General features: G+C 36.5%; 1 protein-coding gene across 1 annotated transcript in view; it reads right to left on the bottom strand.

Annotated features, from left to right (window-relative positions):
* LOC143909622 (uncharacterized) overlaps positions 1-24,317 on the bottom strand; it is a 95,906-nt gene that overhangs the window by 38,217 nt on the left and 33,372 nt on the right. The window contains exons 2-16 of the mRNA XM_077427701.1: positions 20,535-21,672; positions 13,199-14,265; positions 12,978-13,118; positions 10,584-10,736; positions 10,314-10,479; positions 10,082-10,232; positions 7,203-7,370; positions 5,357-5,602; positions 5,133-5,227; positions 4,150-4,268; positions 3,958-4,058; positions 3,755-3,881; positions 3,578-3,675; positions 3,326-3,467; positions 3,090-3,219 (exon numbers count right to left, since the gene is read on the bottom strand). Of these exons, the coding sequence (XP_077283827.1) occupies positions 3,090-3,219; positions 3,326-3,467; positions 3,578-3,675; positions 3,755-3,881; positions 3,958-4,058; positions 4,150-4,268; positions 5,133-5,227; positions 5,357-5,602; positions 7,203-7,370; positions 10,082-10,232; positions 10,314-10,479; positions 10,584-10,736; positions 12,978-13,118; positions 13,199-14,265; positions 20,535-21,654 (4,024 nt within the window). The 5' untranslated portion in view covers positions 21,655-21,672. The remainder of the gene's footprint in view (positions 1-3,089; positions 3,220-3,325; positions 3,468-3,577; positions 3,676-3,754; positions 3,882-3,957; positions 4,059-4,149; positions 4,269-5,132; positions 5,228-5,356; positions 5,603-7,202; positions 7,371-10,081; positions 10,233-10,313; positions 10,480-10,583; positions 10,737-12,977; positions 13,119-13,198; positions 14,266-20,534; positions 21,673-24,317) is intronic.

The raw sequence follows: 24,317 nt of genomic DNA on the forward strand, positions 1-24,317 counted from the left end.
CATGGCCGTTCGGGGGCGTCGCTCGCCCGCCACTGAGGGAACCTCGCCCGCTCTCTACGAAAGGGGGATGGAGGGGAGGGCCAAAGGGGGAGGGTCTCGTGGATCGGGGGTTGACAGCCTTTTTCCGATCGGGATCCGAGTGCCGTTTCAGACCCAAAAAACAAACCTCAAGATTGTCATTTTTCACAATTTATCTATTAATACTTCTTATGTATCAATTACTGAATAAATAAATGCGAGTCACGTTGCTAAATTGTATGGCGTTATTTTATGACCTGCACTAGATTCCTGTGGAACACCAGACCTGCGAATTAAATACATCGCGCTCGAGTTAGTGCTCATGGATTTGACAATTAACACATGTGCTTCGTAAATTTAAAAAACATTATATTAAATACCAGAAAATATTTATTTTTTAAGTTTTATGGCGGTCATAGTATTAAAATTTATTTGAGAAATCTGGTGACCGAATCGAATCAAATTAGTTGCACATTTAATAACGTTATTAAGCAATGCTAGTCAACCGAAAAAACGCTTGAAAATACATAAAAACAATTGATTATTATTCTCTGCATAGTGAATATTTTTTTTTATATACATATACAAATTACTATTAGTTACACTCTTACTTTTATACATTCTGCTCCCACTAAAAATGAATATACAGTTGGATTATTATATATCTAATTTTCCTATCCCACACTAATTGCGGTTTTAAATCATTATTCCATGTAAATTAGTAAAGTAAAGATATATCAATTTGAAAAATATCAACAAATATATATATGTATGTAGATAGTCCCAGTACGTTCACATACAATAAAAAAATAAAAGGCATTAATTCATCCGCATAATCGACGCTCGGCAAAATTTTTTACAAACCCATTATACGAATTCGATAAAGATCAAATTCGACGCGTATCCCTCTCTGAATTTTTATTTCAATTTTGAAACACATCGACGACATAAATTCCGCATAAATACATAAATATTATCACGGTTAGCGCAATCTCGACGACAAATCGGCACATGTGAAGATTACCAAATTAAAATAATATGCAAATCCATACATGGCGTAAATGATCCGATCGAAAAATGCAAATCGCGTACAAATCGCAGCCGAAAACCGATGAATAAATTACACATACAGTATCGATCCTCAATTTTCCCCCCTCGAATAGGTCAACGGCAATCAGCGTCGATGATTCGCAATACGTACATTATTCAACAGTGTTGAACCCCTGACATGCTGCGATAGAGACGGTAGTATAGGGGAGAGAACGGAACAGACTATACTTTGTTGGCAGTGGCGGGGGCGTGTAATAATAAATACGTTAGAGATAACCACACGACACGCAGGGGGTGAACAGGGGCGAAACATTTGATTGGCACGATCAGTGATACCCAACCTGTGGAGTTCACACCCATCACTACTCCATTCGAATGAAATATTAAAAAAAAAAAAAGAGTCGATGACTAACCACCTGCGACGTGTTGATTTCACCCCTTTTATCGTCTGAATAAAAAAAATGGCTGATTTAAAGCGAACAACTAATATGCGGGACTTACGCTTTAGTAGTTTTCTACCATACGGTTAACAAAATAGGTTTTTAAAAATATAACTCAGTTTCTGGGGAAACTGAGTTATATTTTTAACTGCAAGGTAAAATAAAAAAAGCCCGTGCTTGAAACCCTTAAAGTCGTGGATATTTTTTTCAAAAATGTAGTAATTCTTTATTAAAAACACAAAAATATAAATTACAACTGAGTCGTTTGTAGATGCTGATAAGTGTTTTATTTTCCCGATATTAAATGTATATTCATCGGATAATTAGAATAGCTAGTAGATGCGTAGTATAATTTCATGAAATAATATATTAATTGAATCAAAGTCATGCGATAAAGTAGAAAAAGAATAATAAATCGGTCAGTTTCATGAGATTAAACACGAGTCTATTTGATTGAGATGAATGATTGTTAATTTGTTACGGTTCTTGTTTTTTTGTAAGACTGGTGTGACGCATTGGGGCAACATGTCAGGTCACATTGGTCATTAATTTATTATTGCTATTATTATTCTTTATTCATTTTCTATGTATTAATTAAAATAATAAAAAAATAAAATGATTGTAGAACATATGTATGTAGCAGACTAATTTTTATCAACATCAAATAGCACTTATTGCACAATTATGTACTAGACATCGGATAGTCATTAGGGGAATTTGATTTTGAGACTTTATGGTTATTGTTAATTTAATAGAAAAACTTTTTATTGCTCTCTTGAATTCAACATTGTTGGAACGTGTATTTTTATTTACCATTACCATAATAATCACCCGCCCTATAGTACACAATTACATAACACTAACAAAAAAAACAATGTGTAAATAGATAATTATCACTGGATCAGTAGCTATTGATTGACCGAGAGGTTGCCGGGTTCGATTCCGTTTTATTCCGAGTATTGTCGGTAGTGCTGCTGATCAGACTTGACTATTTATTACTCCCAAGTCGATCGTTTCCTATCAGAGTTTGCCGATTTATCTGATTATTGAAACAGTTGCTTACCAAGCTGGCAAAAACATCCTAACCGCTATTTGAATATGATTTCAAAATTTATATAATGTAATACCATAGATGTCACCCAATAGCGGCATCACGGGAATATATACAATTTGGTCCATCAGATATGCTGCCTTTTCCACAATACAAATAAATAAATAAAATAAAAATTATGTATGCTTTTTTATCATATGCTTTCATCTAGGATTGAGCATTGAACCAGATAACATAAGATATGTTCTGATATTACATACTTTATTATATTATTTGATAAATTAATTGTTGAGCATGTTATCCACATATGTATTGTGTTATTTCAATTAATGCAACAAATTTTATGATCGACAATATAATCTACCAAGGACGTGTATTTAACCAGATACAACCAGTTTATACACTATAAGTGCAAAACAATCAATAAAACAATATTGCTCAACTCGAATAATATTTTGCCAATAATACTGTGAAAAAATGATAACCTAAGAATCAAGCCACATTTTATATTTGGAAAAAGAATGACTTACCTTGATCGTGTTTGTCGGGAGCCGCCAACGATGACGGTAATTTATTTGAGCTTTTCGATCTATCTACAGGTGCTCCGTGTTTGGGAGAGTTGTTTTTCCTATTGGGCCTGGCTGTCATAGGCTGGGGAACCTTGAACCGATCAACAGGCAGATTTGTATTAAACTAACGGTCAATAGAAAAGAAAGCCAACCAAAGTCAATAATATAAACTGAGTCAGTTTTATGAAAATACAAACAAGTTTGTCTGATCTTTCTCCGGACGGCAGTCTAGCGACGGCCGATTCCGGACTATCTTCAGGCGGTGGAGGCAACATTATCCAATTGTATTCCCTCTTTTCCATCGGCACTCTCACCCGTTCGTACTCCTGAACTTGAGATCTGCACAACAACATAAAAATAATAACAAAACAAACATTATAATATGTCAACGATATAATCAACAAAGAAATGATAATAATAATAATAAAAAAAACAGCTTCACTATTAACCTCAGACTCTCATAGCAATCTAAGCAGACGACAGCAAAGTCTCCGTTTTCCAAGAGAAGCGAATTTTCGTTTCGTCTGTGCATAAGAAATGGAAATTCCTACAAAGAAAATAAAACTGTGTTGACTGAAGTTCACAAAAAAATTTACAATCAAATATCGCACAGTATAATGACATACTTTTATAGGTAGAGCTCGGACACGTTTCCGATATGTCGTGACACCACATAGATGACAGCAATAGTCATGAGTATTGTAAGTGCGTTGATCCGGTTGTACCATTGCGTAACCTACTGCAGATTCATACCTAAACAAAAAAAATAAACCGTCAGTAAATGATCAACGTCAAATCATTGACTGCCAACGTCTTCAAAGTAAATTACCTTTTCCATTGATTTAACAGCGAGTGGTAGCAAAACGTGCAGACTAGAGCGGACCCGTCTTCTCTGAGCTGTTCGGCGTTCGGAAGACTCTGAAAATTTTGCTGTTTCATAATATATATTGACATCGCCATTCATTCATATATTAAAACGAATCTGAACGACAGTTACGATACTGTAAACTTGAGATAATACCTGATGTGTTAAAAGGTTTGGAAAGTAGGGGGCGTTTCCTTGCGGATTGCCGTACAACACTCGAGCTAATGTGAAATCAGAATGAAGGCCACATAAGAAACAATAAATTGATGTACAGGCTGCAAAGAAAAAAGCCAGGTTAATTCCAAAGATTCAAACAGGAACACGTTCATATGCACAGAAGAACATTCTTATAAATAGTGGCGATTTTTTATTTCGATATACATTGAAAGGTACATAGATAGATCTGCTAACAGAACTGCAAGTTTAAGAAAAAAAGTAAATCAGACCTAAGACTGTGACTGATTGTTAGTAAAATAGCGTTTGATGTGAAACTATCACACCTAAAGTGTTATACTATGAAGCCCAAACAAATACAAAATCAGACTCCAAATTATCATATGTTTATTATAATCTAGTATTGGAGACGAACAGTTAGTTAGTTTTTTAATAATATTTTGAAAGTTCTATTAAAGGTGCATTTTTGATTTGGAATGTGTCATTCCTTATATATCTTCTTCAACAGTGACAGGAATTGAACATCAATTTTTTCTACTGACAAGTGAAGAAGATATATACGAGACGACATTTCTTAGTCGTGTCATTGATTTCCAAGATCAAAAATGGACCTTAGGTCGTTCAAGTTGACTCGATATTTACGTCTACTTGTAGGGTATCTGAAAATAATAAATAATATTTTGAATGTGAGTTTAATTTATTTACCGATTTGTTCATTTTCAGAATCGGACATTTGAAAAATAAAATCGCCACTACTTACAATTTTTTTATTCAATATTTTGTATTAGTCTGCATTTTTAAGAGAGAGTGTGGATCACATTTTGGGACATACTATATGTAATTTTTTAATAAGATTTGTGTACACAGCCAATAAATATTCATCAGAAGTGCCGTCAAACAAACACTCCTCCACACTCCCTTGTCAAAAAAAAACAGACAGGTCGTACGTAAAAAGTCATCGTTACCGGAATTCGACGCGACTGTCCTGTCAGATGTAGTCGACGGAGGCGTCGGAATTACCCGTTCGCCGTTAGCCGGCATCGGCGACGGAATATTGTACCTGAAAGCGAACACCGACATGTAGTACATACGAATGATACGAGTTCGAACGTGTTCGAAAATGAGATATAATTAATACTGAATTAATTGGATGCGATCTGAGAAAAGTATGCGTTTGAAATGAATGAACCTTCTATGTTCGAGTGGTACTCTGTCAGCGTCCATCGTCTCCCATTGCTGGGCGAGGTGCTGGACGCATCGCGAACAAGAGAGCACCCTGCCACCGACTGGCGCGGGCCCTCGCCCACTCGACCCGGCACCGGCCCCGGTGCCCGCCAGACACGGAAAGTGCATGGCGTGCGAGTTCATGTATTCAGCCGACGTCGAGAGCCACTCCATGGACATGTGCGGGAAGGTGCCCGCACATATATAGCACCTGTGATGTTAAAAAAAGCTCGAAGTTAAATTAAACTCGTACCACGTATCACACGAGTCGTCTTACAAGATAATCAAACGAGTCCATTCTACAATAAAGTCAAATTAACATACAACTATATACAAGTCAATTGATAAAATCACTGCATGAATTTTTCAAAACATAATTGCAATAATAAAGTTGATCTTACATGCTTATACAACTATGCAACGTATGTAGATTTTATGTATTTAACCCTTTGAGTGCTGACGTCTTTTCTGTTGAAAGCCCGCCACGCAGAAAATTTCGCCAACATTTCCAACTAGAATTATTTAGAAATCCAATAGAAAGCAGGTGTAATAATCCAAAACACACCCTAGATTTCGAGTTTTGTTAATATATCTTGCAACAATATAAAATAAACAAAAATGAATGAATGTATTTTTCCAAAACTAGTTCCATCTTCTTCATTGTTGTTAAAATGTAATTCTCACAATCTAAATGCCAAGCCACAATATAAAATACTCAGCAGTTAGGGATTTCCATCGAGAAATTCTGCTATGGTTATAAATTCAGAAATTCCCGTGTAAACTAGTCTTTATAAACATTGACACGGATTACACGACCCACGTTCAATGCATTTTTTTTCAATGCTGCCTGGAAATGCTTAGCAGATAGTATTCTTGTTTATTTTTTACATACTAAAAAAAAAAAACGCCTATAGGCGTATTTCAGCCTCATGGACTTGTTGGCAAAACGCCAATCGGCGACGGTCAGCATTCAAAGGGTTAAGATCTACTTATAAGGCCTAACTTGATTCATTATATGAGCTGTTATACTTTGATGTGGCAGAAGTCCAAAAACACTGGTTCTCGGAAAGATGCACTAAATTCCTAGTCTTAAAATCCTAATTTTCAAAGGCGCTCAAAAAGAACTTACTTAATAGAATTCCACAAAAAAAGGTCGGTACCCTCGGATAACATACATGTACCCCTTGACGCTATTTTGTGGAATTCTATTGCGTTAGTTCTCCTTGAGCATCTTTGAAAGTTTGGATGTCTCGAGAGGGCAACCATCTCGAGTGCATTTTTCCGGTCACCAAACTATATCTGTTTGACTTAATTCACAAATTGTTATCACTCCTTTAAATTCGATATGTTCAGAATCGCAGAAAAGCAGAACAGACGTATAACAGGCCACCAGTATTTTTAAATATTGTAAGACACAAAACTTTATATCTAATGTTTTGCGAGATATTTCTCGAAATAAAGAAAAGAGGACTCGAGCCACTTTCAAATATACCGGCTCATATGCTTTTTAGGTATGATAGTTGAAAGTGAAAGTCAAACATATGTAAGTTTAGTCGATTTAAACGATGCAAGTGGTTGATTCATCAACGTGATACTGCATATGAAAATCAAATTGGCAAAATGGACATTCAGTTTCACGTGACACCTTCACCCGCATCGTTTGAAAGTGAAATTTCTTAAAGTAGGCAATAACTTTATATAGTTGTTTTTTGAAATATCGGTAAAATGGATTCGTTGGATAAATACGGCTCACATGATGTCGTTGAATATTAAAAATATCTCAGATTTTACTGCGCGCCAGCACATCATACCTATACAGTTCGACGCCGTTTTCAGGCGTCGCATTCGAAGGCTGTTGGGTTGGTGTCGTCGCGGCTTGAGGAGGTGGAGCTTGTGGAGATCCCGCCCCGCTGACGGTGCGATCTCTTTTCGGCTGGAGAGCCTGTTTGGCTCCTCCGCCCATATCGTACGGTTTAAATCTAAAATTATAATACAAATTGAAGGAAACCCATATGTATATACAGATACAAAATAAAATTGGAGACATTTTGCATTCATCATTCCGATAGTAAGTATATTTATAGTGGCTAGTCAATAATTATGTATAATATAATATAGTTTTGATTCACTTAAGTCTTTAGCAGAGGCGGCTGATTATAAGGAGCTGATAAATAAACGAAAATTAAAACAAATGAGCACGCATTTTAAATTGTCTATTTTCCACATCAATGCTATGTATTGTAGTTAGGGATTGTAATTTACTGGTGAAGATCTGTTCATAAATATTCAGCACGAACCATATATAATGTACCTAAGAATACTGTCCATACTTGCAGGAAACCTGCTGCTGCCGGTTCGTGCTGGATAGGTATGAATAGACCTTAAATGGTAAATAATTTTTCCCACTATCGGTATACCGGTAAATACGAAAAAAATATTTTTTCGAGGATTAGATGACGATTCCTAAAAACGTTAAGCTAAATTGAATCATAAATAATCTAATATATAACTTCGAAGGAAACTTTGTATGTACATATGTAAGGTTTAAAAGTTTGTTGGGAGCATCGGAAGCAAATCTTTTTCGAAACAAAAAAGTTTCTATGATGACGACATCGAAGTCGTCGAGTATTTTTTTTTCCGATTCAAATAAATTTAATAAAAAAATAAATGAATGTTATTATTAGTAGATTATGTTGCCATGTTTAAGCTGTTTATATTACAAATACCGAGCGAAGCCGGGTAAAACCACTAGTTTAAACTAATGTCATATAAATACACAAAGTCCATTCGTAACAATAATTTTTATCATATATTTATTTATTTAAAGTTTGAATCATAATTTAAACAATCCTCTGATCGCATTAATTACGATTTGATTGCCATTCTTAAGTAAGCATCACCATAGCCACTCTCACAAATGCATTTAATACTGAAAATAAACAAATTCTAGACTACTTAATCCACAATACGCCATTTGCATCGATTTTTAAAGCAATATTATGCAAAAATATGTACTTAATTCGCGATATTAATTACCGATGGACAAATTTTGTCGATTTACCGGTATTGCAATCCCTAATTGTAGTAGTAGTGCATACAATTGTTTGTCCCAAGATTATCTTGTATTCGGCGCAGTGCGTTTTGAATTTTGATATGGACTTGTGCCTAGAGCAAAGAGCTTTAGAACATTCAATGTGTGTGAAGGGAAAGATTCTCAATTCTCGATAAGTGAAAGAAAGAATTTCATAAAAAAAAGGATATTTGCTGCTTTATGTGACAAATATTAATGATCATCCCTAACGTATCCCAACCCCTTATTTCCTCTCGCCTACGAATGCATTTGTTATTGTTATGTAGATAGTCAAACAGTGTAATTTGACTGAACTAGTTCTAAGTCTCAAAACTGTGGTTGCTCGTAGTAATTTTTGTTCGTTAATTGAGTTTGATTTTAAACGAAAAGAGTATTCAATGACATATATTAGAACGCAGGCCAAAACACTCAAAAAATCATTATTTATTAAATCAAATGAACCTTCCTGTCCAGGATTGACATTAAAACAAAATTGTGAAAAAAAGGGCTTATTTATAAAGACAAATTATATATTTTTTAATCACATGTTCAAAAGTGCATGCCAAATTTAATTAAATTAATTAAAAATCGGCAAGATGTTATTTAAAAGTACATAAACTTTTAGCCGTTTTTTTTTTGGCCATAATTTTTGAACTAGTGAACTTTCAATATATAATTTCTCACCGGCCGCCACTGGCCTTTAGCACTGATATCTCACTAAAACATACAAACATTATAGTGAAAGTTCAATACGAGATCTGACCAAAGGAAAATTTGATCCCAGATATACATACATATGAGCCGTTATATTTGAAAGTGGCCAAGTCCAATTTTCAGTTCCAAAAACACTATTTCCGTTTAACTTAATTCACAAATTGCCACCACTTTTTTTAATTCGATATGTCCAGAATGGGTGACCGTGAAAAAGTCGAAAATATTCGTTTATCATGCATACATATGAAAAACGGTTAGTTTATATATCAATGGCGTGCGGTCTCTCTCCCCCCGTTGTACATCCTCACTTAGTTTGCGCGAGCAGGATACAACAGGAACAGGCTTTTCCTCCCGTATCCTGCGCGCGCACATTGAACAATGCTGTATGACAAAAAGAGAGATAATTTCACCGCATGTCACTCATATATATTATATATACATAGTACCGTTTACCATGCACCCTTTATTTTGATCTTTCAACTTAAGATCTTTCGATTTTCGATCTTTGCCTTCCGATATTTGCTTTTTCGACCTTTTCACTTTCGGTGCCGTGAGTTAGACCCGTCCAGAATATCGGAAATGTGGAATGAACGTATTAGAGGCCACCATTTAAATATTGTTACACGCAAAACAATATATTTAATGTTTTGTTTTAATGAGACACTTCTCGAAATGAAGAAAAATGGACTAATGCCACTTTCAATTATACCAGCTCATATCTTCAGGTTCTAAAAGAAACAAGGCTTACATCAAATTTATAAAATGCTTTCTCGAAAATGAGACTGTCAACAAATAAACACAATGCCGACTTCCAATTATCATCCTTACACAACAACCATCAAAAACGGAATCCGTATTATATTCATTGCATAAACTTACAGACACCTTACATATGAAAGTATGTACCTAATATCTCGTTCACTAGTTACATGACTCGACGTAGTAGGTGGGGGTGGTTGATTGTTTATAGGCGGACCTAACGGTTGTCCATTATCACCATAAGCAGTATATTTAAGAGGTATTGTTTTATTGCACCCTGAACAAATTTGCACCATTCCTAAAAACCAACAAATTAAATCATCAAACAAATTATAATCAAAAAAAAAAAATACAATTTAATTAAAAAAAAAAAAAATACCCTGTGGACTTATCGGACTGGCTTCAGGGAACGGTTCAAGTTTAGTTAAAATAGGATAGTAAGCTTCCCGTTCGGGATTCCTACAGCAGTATATTAACCGCAGCGACGACGAAGCCGAATTGGCTCCGCACACGTAGCATACGAACGTGGCTTTGGGACCCGCGCTCTGAAAACATCCACAAATTTGGCATTAGCATGAGAGAGTTGGCGATGATTTCGGTTGTGATGTAAATAATGTCGAATAAATGAGATGAGAAGCAAATAGTGCACCAGTTCGTTGTGTCTGGGTGGCGGAGGTGGTGGTGGGTCGGATGTATGCGGTGTTAATTTCCCGCTAGCCAAACTAACCGGCGACGGTGGTAACAACGAAGGCGGTCTCATTCTTAAATTGTATTCACGTTCATTTGGCGGAACTCCTCGCAACTAAAATGAATATATTACAAAAAAGTTAATATACATGTACTCAACGATAAAAAAAAATACATATAAACATATGTTTAAATTTCATTACTACGTACTATTATCGTACGTTATATTATTATCCAGCATTGCACGTCAACAGTCCAGCACAGCAGTGCACGGAAAAGACGACTTCTATTCATACTATACAGCAGCGCACGTTTTGGCACGTTCAGACTTTTTTTTTTGGACAAATTTTATTTTCTACATGCATATATACAAATATACCAGGAAGGCCCAACAGGTAAACCCCAATGCGGTTTCCTGGCCAATTACAAACAATGCAGCATTTTTATTACACAAGTCGCTGAATTACGAGACACTGAAAACTCGAAACTAACAAATTTGTACATAAATTTTATTGTACATTAATCATATAGTGGTGACATAGTAGGTAGGAAGGTTTTTAGCCAATTTAATCAGGAACCGTTTCAACAATGAAATCAGAAAAATTGGCAAACTCTGATAGGAAACGATCGACCTGGAGTCACAAATATCCAAGACTGACCAGCAGCACTACAGGAATACTCAGAAAAATTCTTTTCAATTGAGGTCGATCAGGATCGAACCCGGCGTTCTCTCGGCGCTAAGCAAAAGTCCAACCACCGAGCCATGGCATGGCTCAGTGCTCAACCACGGCATGGCTCGGTAGCTGGACTTTTGCCTAGCACCAAGAGGCGCCGGGTTCGATCCCGTGAGTTCACCTCGATTGAAAAGAATATATTCTGAGTATATCTGTAATGCTGTTGGTCAGACTTGGATATTTGTGACTCCAGGTCGATCGTTTCCTATCAGAGTTTGCCAATTTTTCTGATTTCATTGTTGAAACAGTTCCTCAATTAAATTGGCTAAATACCTTCTTATCTATTATGTCACCACTATTTGAGTATGATTGTATAATAAAATAGATGTCTCGTTATTTTTCGAGTTTTCAGTGTCTCGTAATTCATCGACTTTTGTAATAAAAATGCTGCATTTTTTGTAATTTGATAGGAAGGCGCATTGGGGTTTACCTGTTAGGCCTTCCTGGTATATATGTATATATAGAAAAATAAAGTAAATATAACGTTTCTGAAAACATTCATATTTGCATGCGCACTTTCGTTATAGCGGGCGCACTCACCACTATGACGTCACATCATGCGTTAATATTTATTATGTCAGTGCTTCTTTTCTGCTTTATACATTTTGGTGACATGTACTGCTGTATAATATGAATAGATCGTTTTATATTACGGAACATACGCATGTGTCTATATAGAATGTACCAATGAATATTTTTCTTACTGTTATTTGCGTGTAGTAGCTGGACTGTGCTGTGCCAGTATAAACAGACCACTAAGCGTAAATATACTATACAAATGTGGGAATATTTTAATTATATACATAATATAAAACAGTTCAATTTAATCAGTTCAACCGAAGAGATCCCCTTTGATTTGATATGAGAAGAATGAGACTATTTTTCTAAGTTTTATTATTTGTAGAGCAAAATTATAGTATTTGTGAAAAAATTTAAGCATGAAAATACTGTAAGAAAAAAGATTTGAGCAGGTAATGGAATATTTAAATGAAGACTCCTTACTGGAGCAGTTTAAGGTCAAGCTACGTGTTGAAATTTGAAGAAAAATATAATAGAAGTAGTGGATGACTTTCAACATGCTCAAAGGTTTAGTTAAAAGGGCCGATCAAAGATGATTGAATACAGCAAACCAGTTAAAATCGATCTTGATAATGAAAATGAGCGCTTCCAGAAACAGAAGCAAGCATCTGATTTGCATGTTTGAACATTATAAAACGCTTACTTACAAATTGAGCCTGGAAACTTTATAGCAAAGAGTGACGAGTGACAATTAATAGTTACGTTATCAAAAATTTCAAACATTGAAAGACTTGCCTTTATCTTACTAAATAAGTAAAATGATATCCACAATGTATGATGTTTATTTATTTTGATCGGATCCACTGACATCTCAGATACCGACACTCGAGTCACTGACAAACTCTAACCCAAACCTAACTTAGAAAGACGATAAACAGATTACCAAATAGGCGTTTCAATTAGATACACTACATACTGAATAAATCTAGAGAATACCAGACGGCGAGTGCTAGTCAAAACTGAAAAAAAAATCCTATTACAAAAAACCAGTTTATTCTCGATAGCAGTAATTCGTACAGCACGCTTTGATGCCGCCAACCCACCTGAAAGTTGTGCCACTGCTGGAGAAGATGATGCTGACAAGCGACGCACGCCTGGATCAAACCCTGGGCGTCCTTGGGTCTCGACCGGGCCGGCCGTGGATGTTGCTCGTTAAAAATAGGAAAGTATGGCTGATTTTTAGCCTGAAAATCAAAAAGACTTTTGAATGATGGAAAATAGACTGGCTTTCGGCGAACACCGACCGATCCAACATGATACGTACGCTTGATCCCTTGCCGCGGACGTCCTTGGGCTCCTTCGTGCTCAGATTGCACAGCGAGCCGCGCTTGTACTCGTCACCGCACACATAGCACACTTCAGTCACCGAATTTTTATCCGGCATCGATAAATCTAAAATATCTCTATCCGAACTAGAATTGGAATTGCCGGAATACACCGAGTGGGAACTTTTCGCAGAGTCAATGTAACCCGACGGCTCCGACATGCCCGAGTGTTGCGAACCTAGTGATATGACGTTAGTTTCTTTGGGAATATTTCTAAGGTCTAATACACCGTCGACGGGTACGTCCTGATTGGCGGCATTCGTCGATGATAGCAAGTGAGACTTTAAAGGAACTGGATGCGATTTGTCGTCGGGCTTTTGAAGAATATGCTGTTGGGGTTGTGGCATGCTAGTCGGATACTTGGGCTGGTCGTACGGCGGCTTATAGTTGTGCGTGATCTTGTCGACGACTGGAGGTATGCTAATATGGCTTTTAACAGTAGTCGGGTGCGTCGGCACTCTGCTGTCGTATCTCTCTCTCGTATTATGCGACAACACTTGATTGTATTTCGAATTTAAATAATGATCCTGTTGATAGTTTCTGACGTCGGCCGGTACGTTTGATTTGAGATTTATGTCTTGAGCGGCAGCCGACGCGTTCAATTCACTAACTGTTTTTACTTTGGTCGTCGGATAGTGGTGAGGTATGGCGTAGTTCAGTTGGTGTTCGTACGAGCTGGATATTTTAACGTCGTGGTAGTTTTTCGCCGACGGTGGATACGGATGGTAGTCTAGCTTGTCGCGGTGATCCTTCGGCTGGGGAGGGATTTGTTGTTCGGCAGTGGTCCGGTCGTGGTTCCGCCTTTCTTGGTGGTAACGCACGGCCGCTTCGTACTGCCGGTTCGACTCTTGGCGAGGTCTCGACATGTGGTCACGAGACGCCGGCCGACCGGGTGAAGGCGTAGGACTCTGCGCAGGAATGATTCCAGTCGGCGGCGGCTGCGCACTGTCAGAATTTAAGCCCAACATCTGAGCGGCGTACTCCCCTTGAAAGGACATATCTGCACCTGAAACAATTAAAATCAAATTTTAAATATACATACAGACTACTGAAAATATCTATCTAGTTTTGTATGATTCAAAATTTAAAATAAAATTTCGTATTATCAATGTTAAAACCGGTCACGAAAAAAACCGAACCAGTCACTGGAAATAATCCAATGTTGAAACGTCATTTAAAGCTTGTTTACTCGTTTTAGCAATCTGTTACTTCATTAGAACATTTTTAGACAGGAAAAATGGTATTCAATACGTCTACATGATCGGATTTACTCGATCAGCCAATGTTTCTTAATAAATCAAGTTTTTTTTCTAGCCAAAAGCAAATTTTCCATCTATAAAGAACATTTACGGATGTAAATAAATAAAAATAAAAAAAATTTAAAACTTTCCTCATACATACATATATAGATTTACATTTATATAGACACATATAACCATTCAAACAAACAGCTACACAGCGGAAGACATTTTATTATTCTGAGAATCGTTGTATTTGTATAATTTTTATACTTATGCCACTTTCAACATGTTCTCACATTTATTGTGTATATTTAAAAAATTAATAACCTTTAAAGTAAAAAAATCAATATTTGTATGATAATATTAAATCCAAACTGTATATATGAAGCTCGTACGAGACCACCACAATTATATTCATCGCAACAATTCAAAGATTTTTTTTTATTTCAATGAATGCCCTAATCTTCACAAAGACTACATATCCAAGAAATTTCATTACAGGTTTTAATCCATCTCATAAAAATGAGATGGATTAAAACCTGAGCTGATAAATTTTTAGTAAGACTGACCTTACTTAAAATTTATCAGCTTGAAAATAATATGGTAGATTAAATTCATCAATTCTATCATCAAGTAGACGAAGATGTTTTAAGCGAAATCATTGCAGCAAGTTAAGATATTTTCAATTGGACCAAGGGATTCAAACAAGGCAGATTAAAATAACTAAGATTTCCATTTATATGATAAACATAATCTATCTATGTATGAGAAAGTATAATAGCTTGTAATATTAAGTTTATATGAGATGAGAGTAAATGAGAGTGTAACATTTACCACTGGTCAAATTTTTAATCTATAAGTTGCACAGAGGCGATAGAAAATCGCATATGGATTGTTAGTTGTCATCACTTAGATCTGACACAAGATGATGTATGTTGTAATTTTTAATGAGTTTGTTAATGATTGAGCGTCTCAAGCTTCAGGTGGGCATTAGAGCCATTAGCTTACTTCAGTGTTAGCTAGCCCCTATATGCCAGTAAAATATCAAAACGATGTGAAGAGTGCAAGTGGTTCACAATCAGCAAAATATCGCAAAGTTAGAAGTGATTATTACGATTATCTTTCACCATCGAACTATAAAAATCGATTGAAATATCCATCGTTGACCAAACTGCGCAAAATGGCAAAGTTTCAAAACAATATGAAGACTGTGGGAACATTAGCTCAATCTTTTGAGGAAGCAAACATAGAAAAGACTAATAAAAAGCCAGTTGGTTGGTTCCCCGTGAATAAATTTGAATCTTACAATTAAGCCTGATGACTAATAGGCCCCAAACCACTCATACATTTTTATATATACAAATATAAAGACTATTTTTAAAACATTTTAAGGAACCAATTAAGTAGACCTAAAATATCTTAAGGCTAACAACCCTCCTCCATAAAAAAAATAGCTTCCTATCCAAGAACTAGGCGAGACAATTGTACAGCTGAACATGAATGAAGAACTGCTCAGTCTTAGAGTAAAAAGTATATCACACGAGGAGACAATAGAAAATAAGAGTCAAGGCATTTTCAACCAACGTAAAGCATATTTGATGAATCATTCAAGATATTTAGGTATCATTTTGTTGAAGAAAATTCAAGAATACGGCTCATAGATTTTGATATAAGATATTGCGACGGCCTTGACTCAATTAAACATACATCAATGTTTACAATCGCGCCTACATATATATCTGTTAACAAGACATACATTGGATCGTTTTTGTAAAACTGTATTTTATTTTATTTAATCAATCAATGTATGTACACTCGTACGTACTATAGTGTACGAGTGTACTATACAGATCGAGATACACCAATTTATATCAATACAAATTAATACATAATTCGAAATTATACATGACATCTATTGCCAAACATAGCAACGTGCATTGCAAACATTGTATACAATACGATCAACAAACATTTATACAATACGAATTTTTACAACAGTCATCCACAGAGACATCTATGGAGAAAAACCCGGCGAAACTTGAGATATAACCAGAGAAATGTTATAATAATAGAAGTGGCTTTAGACGTCATATTGTTGTCAAGTGAGGAATGTCCATAGACCTTTTCAAATAATTTTGGCATAAGTCGTATTTGATGCTTGGTGCTCGACGTATGTCCGATAAAAACTTCTCTGGGCAAGGGCAATGGGCAAGTGCATCGTTAAATATTGCACAATGCATTAAAAAACACACAATAAACAACATGGGATACATTTTTATAAGTAAATTGATCATTTAAGTAACATATTATTCAACTAACATCGTAGTTTGACAGTTTTTAAAAAGTTTCATGGCGATCGCCCGCATTCTACATAAAATTTCAGGGGTGGTACCAGAGAAATGTACAAATTATTTTTAAATAAATGTAAAAACATTTCTATTGGTATTGGTATAAACATCGTTCATTTTATATTATACATATTTTTGTTGAAACTATACATTACACGTTAATTTAAGAGTTCCAAGGACAGACAAATGCAAAACAGTGGATAAAAATAATCCCCCAATTGATAAAAGAAACGGATTGGCCAACACCACCATATACTCAAATTGTAAATAAATCTATATCAAAACAAAACTTTAATTTCTGTAGTGAATATGTGATGACCCTGATTATATTCCGTGCGTTGCAGCGTAGTTATGGAGACGTACCGCGTATTACTGACACAATTTATTTATTCGTAAATGCACTTTTATATTACATATTATAGCATTTCTCTGGATATAACATAATAACTCAAGATTTCGCGAGAGAAATGAGAAGGGAAAGCCAATTTTGCAGGAATCGTTTCAATGAAAATCAGAAAAAAATTGGCACTCTGATAGGAAACGACTGACCTAGTCACAAACCAAGGTCTGGCCAACGGCAACCAGTGTAACGCGAACTCATAACCACACTGACCATAGCAAGTTATGCTAACAACTAGTCCACGGTGCTAAACAAGCATATGAACATTGAAATGTTGTAGTAAAAACTACCATATTACAATGTCAATCAACCACAAACGTACAGACCAACTCTTCAAAGTTCATCCCAGATAAATGCACAGATTTCAACACGAGCACTTGGACGCGTACATACGATACGAGCAATTTCACCGCGACGTACGCGAAAACTGACGCACGATAAACAAGCCGAGTTACAGAACACTGACGATTCTGGGGCAACCTTTTCACTGACCTCACTAATTTTTCGAATTCGACCAGCGGCACATATTCACAACACTCGTAGTGTTTATAAATAAATAAAGCGATTGGGGGGGGACTCGGGCGATAAGACGGTGGCGATATTATCAGCCGAGGGAGCACCTCGGTTCAGCGAGACTAGGGGTCAGAGGGATCACCGAGATCGACGGGGTCACGCAGAATCGGACCGCAGCGAGACATATGTACAAAAATCTCAACTCATTCACTTTACGGGGGTTATGCCGGGCGTGCGTGAACGATAAATTCGCGATAGTAATTAATCTATAGTGTCGGTCAACTGTGAAATACACACAAACACACAATCTGGGGGCCCCGACTTTTGTTTATGTTTCAATTAACTCTCCGATACAATCATCTATAATTGACGATACAAAATTGCACACCCATCATCATCATAATAATAATAACAATAGAAGAGCGGAATGCAATCGAACCGTCACTATTATCGAATTCAATTCCGACGAACGCACCGTTTTGAGGAGTCAAGGGATTGACGGCAATTCGAAATTGGTATCTTAGAGGATGACCCTAAAGGTCGATAGGCCGCGAAGATGCGCAAGTGCAAATATCGGGGGAACCGTAGTAACCTCTTACTATCGAAACGAACGAATACTATTTATAATATATACACAAAAACAACTCGTCAGGTTATCACAACCTTTTTCTGCATATAAAATATATATACATATACGGAATGAAGACGATAACAATAATTATCGATATCGAATAGAATTATATTAAATACATGCAGATATAATGAAATATTAGAGTTAACATTTATAAACTTGAGGAATAATCTTCGTATGTATGTTTAAATTTTATAATAACAAGTTTTGCATTTGAAATATGACTGAGCAGAAGAGTTCTATCGTTAAAATTTAGACAGTATATTGGTTTCAATCCTCACTCGGATACATTTTATTGTGATTTCATCTGATCATGCAGACTGACAATACGCAAACAATCCAATAAATACGTACACAACAAATCAAAAGAGAAGAACCGGAATCGTAAAATGTTTACATATAAACAAACACAGCTATTGATAAACAAATCTGAGAGGAAAAAGGTTTCTATTTCTAGCGCCGAAGCGACGATACCGAACCATCATATCATTTTACAAATATAAATATTTGCACGAAAATATCTCTAAAAACGAATCGAAATTTCAACACGATTTTTGAGAAACGCGCTAATCGTACAGAAAACAGCCGAGTTCAACGATTATCACACACTGCGTGCAAAAAATTGTCTATACGCATTGTTTATTTTATTTCAAACGTGCAATTGTGTATGCATAGATGTAAAATAACCAACTTGATGACCTTTCGAAACAATGAAATGCTTTCTACATCACGGCAGCGAGTTGAAGTGCAACTTTAAGTTTGAAATTAGCAAACGTCACTAAACGCCGCTCAAACAACACCATATTGAATAAATACTGTCGTAAAATATAAACTTTATATCTATGAATTAATAATTTCTTAACATTACTAGTACTATAGTTATCATCGCGGTGTTAAATGAAACACAAGTTGAGATTGTTTTGTTAACGATGTGCAAATTACTGGTCAGGTTTATTACAATTGATTTCGCAAGTTCATCCGCACAATACCGGTTACTTGCAGATTGTTTCAGAAACGAACGGAACAAAATCTCCATTAAACGATAATTAAGGCAGGCCTCGAGCACAGTCGGTAGGAATTCAGCTACGGAAAGTTCTTGGAAAGCAAATGATTCGAAGACGTGCGGTACGGATTTGATATCTATGTACTCTTTCTACGGAGTCAATTCATCGATTTTGCTTTTTTATTTTTAACATATTAGCCACAGTGACATTACAGAGAACTCTAACGCGTCACTGTAGCCAGTCATACAATCATTACATAATAATAATAATAACCTTAATAATAAATCAACCACTAGCGTTGCTCAGCAACCACTCAACCAGTTTAGCACAGTTTACATTGAAGAGGTCAATTTCACCAGCAACCCGGTTGAGCAGATACATCGCTCTAGATATTGGAGACGTTGCCAACATATTTGTGCGAGCCACAGGAGGAGAAAACAAATCACGATTCCTCGGGTCCTTGAACTTACTAGGTGCATAAAACTTAAATTCATTAAGAACCTGCGGATTGTGTACTATCCCATTAAATAGCTTAAAAAAGTGCTTTTGCAGAAACATAACACAACGAGACTCCCAATGAGTTGAAGCCTAACGAACCTAATAGGAATGCAATAGGATGTATAGTCGAGGATAATAACCATACAATTTCATATAAAGATATCTGAGAAACCGTTTTTGGATTCTCTCAATCTTCAATGAACGAGTCATATGAGTAGGACTCCATATAATGGAAGAAAATTCTAGAATGCTACGTACTAGAGATTCATAAAGAATTTTAAGCACCAACGCACTCTAAAAGTTTACTAACTCGTAGTAAGAATCCCAGCATTGTTGTGGCCCGCAAACAAATATTGTCTTACTAACTCGTAGTAAGAATCCCATCATTTTTTGTAGCCCGCAAACAAATATTGTCTATGTGCCGTTTAAAATAAAAATTATTTGAGAACATGACCCTCAAATCGCAAAATTCATCCACAAACACCACTTAGGTGATAGGGATAAATAAATCAAGCGATTTGAAGATCTTAACAGTGCATCCAAGTCCAACTGGAGAAGGGCTGCGTCACTATGAGACTTCACTGTCTTTAAAAGTTATATGAAAAAAACATAGAAAATAAAAAAAATAAATAGTATGAACCTGTGAAAGGTTTCCCGTCGACCCGCTTGAGCCAGTAGATGCGTTGGGCATGCGGTCGGCTCTCGCGCTCGTACCCGTCCCACTGCTGTCTGAGGAGTGTACGACAGACCCGACAACACCGACGAGCACCCCCTGACCATCCGGTCGGGGGTGCGTGCGTCTCCAGAAACGGATAGTGAGGTTCACCAGGCGGCGCGTGCTCGGCACGAGCGTACAACGTCCACTCGGCGTGTCCGACGGCACCGCACACAAAGCACACGGCCCTGTCCTGATGACCGGCACCCCTCCGCTCACCCTCACCCTTAGTATCCTTGCCTAAATATTCACCCTGTCCCTGTTTACTCAGCGCATACTCGTCACTACCTTTCTGTCCCATATAATCAGTCTGTTTCACTACGACGTGCTCGGCCGGCTTGATCGCGTACGGCGCGTCGTTCCTCTTCCCGTAGTCTTGGTATCTTCGGTCATCGCCGGACGGCTTCATAACACTCCCGTACATATCCACTTTAGTACTGTTCGCATACGGCTCGTCTACCTTTGCCGTATTGTTCTGTTTGATGTTATTCACATACGGATCTACCGGTTTGGTGTTGTTGTAGAATTGCACAGAGTTCCGAGACAGTTCAGGCGGTTTGCCGTATATCTCCTGTTTCGGAGTTAGTGGTTTAGAATTGTTCATGTATGGGTTTCCATCTGATGGTGGTTTGGAGTTTGTCAGTGCGAAGGAGGTGGGTTCGCGCTGGTCATGGTGCTGCTGCTGCTGCTGCTGCTGCTGCTGTTGCTGCTGCTGCTGTTGTTGTTGTTGCTGTTGTTGTTGTTGTTGTTGTTGTTGTTGTTGTTGTTGTTGTTGTTGTTGTTGTTGCTGTTGTTGCTGTTGTTGCTGTTGTTGCTGTTGTTGTTGTTGTTGTTGTTGTTGTTGTTGTTGTTGTTGTTGTTGTTGTTGTTGTTGTTGGTGTCGGAAGGCGTCGAGCGGTTCGGCCGGATGAGGGAAAGGTTCACTGCCGGGGCGGGGTCGGGGCTCCGGGGGGGAGAGCGTGGCGGCTGGAGGCTGTGGTTCGGAGTTGGGTCGCTCGCGCCCGCCACCGAGCTCGCTCTTTATGTAAGCCTTGGCCTTTTCCATCCTCCGTGGCTACGGCCTCTGCAAACAACACAAAATTGGTGAACGTTAAAAATCGTCCGAATATTGTGACGTGAATGCGTGCGTGTACGAGGAGCTAATGCTGTTTGCTGAGGTAATTTGAAACGATTCGAACTGACCGGCATCGATACCGAGTGAAGTTTTGTCTTATGACATGTATGAGTGTAAACACAACCAGGAGTTGAAATTATATAAAACTAAAAGTCAAAATTTACTTCTAAATTATTGAAAGTATTCAGACACAGCAATAGTATGAGAATTTCAATGATCAATATATATGTATATACATATGTACTTGATAAAGATTGAAACGTTTGCAAAATTGGATTATAGTTAGAGAATGCGCTTTTGATCAGATACCATAAAACTTTTTGAAGATATATCGTCAAAGATATATCGAGAGATAAGAATGAATAATAAGCTAGAAAATTAGTGATCAGAGTGAAAGATAGCTAAATTATTTCATATAAATCTCAAAAGATTAAAACAGATGCAGATCATATAGATTGGCCAAATTAAAAACAAAATGGTTAAATTGCTTCAACGAATGTTAAGATATCCCACCGAATTGTTTCAAACTTATCCCGTTTCGACTAATATTTATCTGGAATATGAACATAAGTTTGAATTTGAGCCATTATCGGAACACGAGGAAAAAATCCCCGACACAAAATTCCAGCATCTTGATTATAAATAATCTTCAATGATTCTTCTAATACCAGCAGTATGGCCCGATGATTGCGTTAATGCTAACAGCCGAGAGGTTCCTGAGTTGACCTTGATTGAAAAGAATTTATTCAGAGTATTGTCTGTAATACTGCTGTTCAAACTAGGATATTTGTGACTTCAATCAATCAAAGTCAATCATTTCCTATCAGAGTTTGACAAATTATCTGATAAATGGATTATAATTTAAATGGTTCCTCATCAAATTGGTAAAACCAACCTGTTACCGCTATTTGAATACAAAATTTATAATTTATAAAATTAATATATGTCGCTCAAGGGCAATCCGAAAAACGACATCATGGGAAAATATACAATTGGGTCCATTGCCTATGTCGCCTTTTCCAAGTATAAATAACAACACTGAGCAACAAAAAAAGAATTACCAGAGCGGATATTAACCAATCTTTACTATGTTTGACGCACTGAATTCGAATATGACAGTAATTTCTGATGGTTTACTCTCGTTTGAGATATGAGCGTTAAAAAAATGCACAATTTTTAGTTTTTTTTTTTACTTTCGCTGTCTTTAACTCAAAATCTAGTATTGCTTTGCCACAAGGGAGTATTGGAATCAACAGTCAGATGTTTTTCGCATTGATTATGATTTTTAATTACTTTACAATACGTATAATTAATTATCCAGCGAATTTTGAGTCAAAAATATTTTTTTCCCGTACTATTATGCATTAGTTGGGCCAATTTTATATTTCACTAAGTTTACAAGGACTGGTTTTTTATATCACTGTTTTTTTATTTACGAAAATTCACTGTCATATTGGGTCAAACTAAGTTAAAATTGATAATCTCCGCCCCGGTTAGTAAAAAAACGTGATTTTTTGTTGCTTAGTGTAAATCTACAAAATGTTGTAGAATCAGAGGAAGAAGATCATTGCCCAAACCAATTGCAATTAAAATTTTAAAAAAAATCTTCAATTCTTAAAATAGTATACTCAATTCCGAGTTGCATGCAAAGAATTGTACCAGAAATGGTATTCATCTAGTAATATCCGATTTTCTGAAGGGATAATGATGAGGATTTATAAACAGTGATGCCAGTTTCACAAACTAGCATCATAATCGCTAAAATTTAAGCCGTTTACATTTCAATTAGCAAGCACTTAACTTTTGCAGTAGATTAGAATTGTTATAAACACTACACAATCTATTGTTTACGGCCTAGTACATGTATAAAACTATTCCATACAAAACACATGTATGAAAACGTGTTTAAATCACTAATTTGAACAACAATACAGTACGGAATTGTATGAAATCAATTAACTTTTCCCACATAAAAGAAATTACAATCACGTATCAAATCCAAACGATTAGTCAGCAAAACCGAACACTCAGCCGGAAAAGTCCCACACTAAATAGACAGATTTATCAATGATCAATTACGATAGACACATGTCAACCGGACATTTTAGCACAATCATCGCGTCGCACTAACATCCGATAATTGACAAACACACCGGGAGAAGTTAGAGCTATGCGCAAATTAAATTCAATTAACACACATACATATATCGGAAAATACAAGAAGAAAAAAAGCCAATTTTAACTTTTAGTGTCGAATCAACGATACGAGGTGTATGACTTATTGATTTGCGAAAATTTAATGAACATTTCGTAGACATTAGCGCCGTTGTGTTGACGTTCGGACAGGATTTGTTTTGACATACGTTCCTCTCCGCTAGACGATGCCCGTTGAAAAATGTATACACGTCAAATTTGACTACGGCAAAGACAGCGTCAAATATTTGTTCATTGAGTCGATTTTATTTCTATTAACCCAAATATTCGCGGTGACCCAAATCGACGAAAGGTGAATTGAATTTTGGACTTTGGTGATCGTTTCCCAATTCAAAGCAGGAACATTCGACTCGTGGGTTCGACGGCCTACTAACAACGTC

The sequence above is a fragment of the Arctopsyche grandis genome, chromosome 3 (assembly GCF_051622035.1).
Source record: "Arctopsyche grandis isolate Sample6627 chromosome 3, ASM5162203v2, whole genome shotgun sequence".
In the NCBI taxonomy this organism is placed as follows: domain Eukaryota; kingdom Metazoa; phylum Arthropoda; class Insecta; order Trichoptera; family Hydropsychidae; genus Arctopsyche; species Arctopsyche grandis.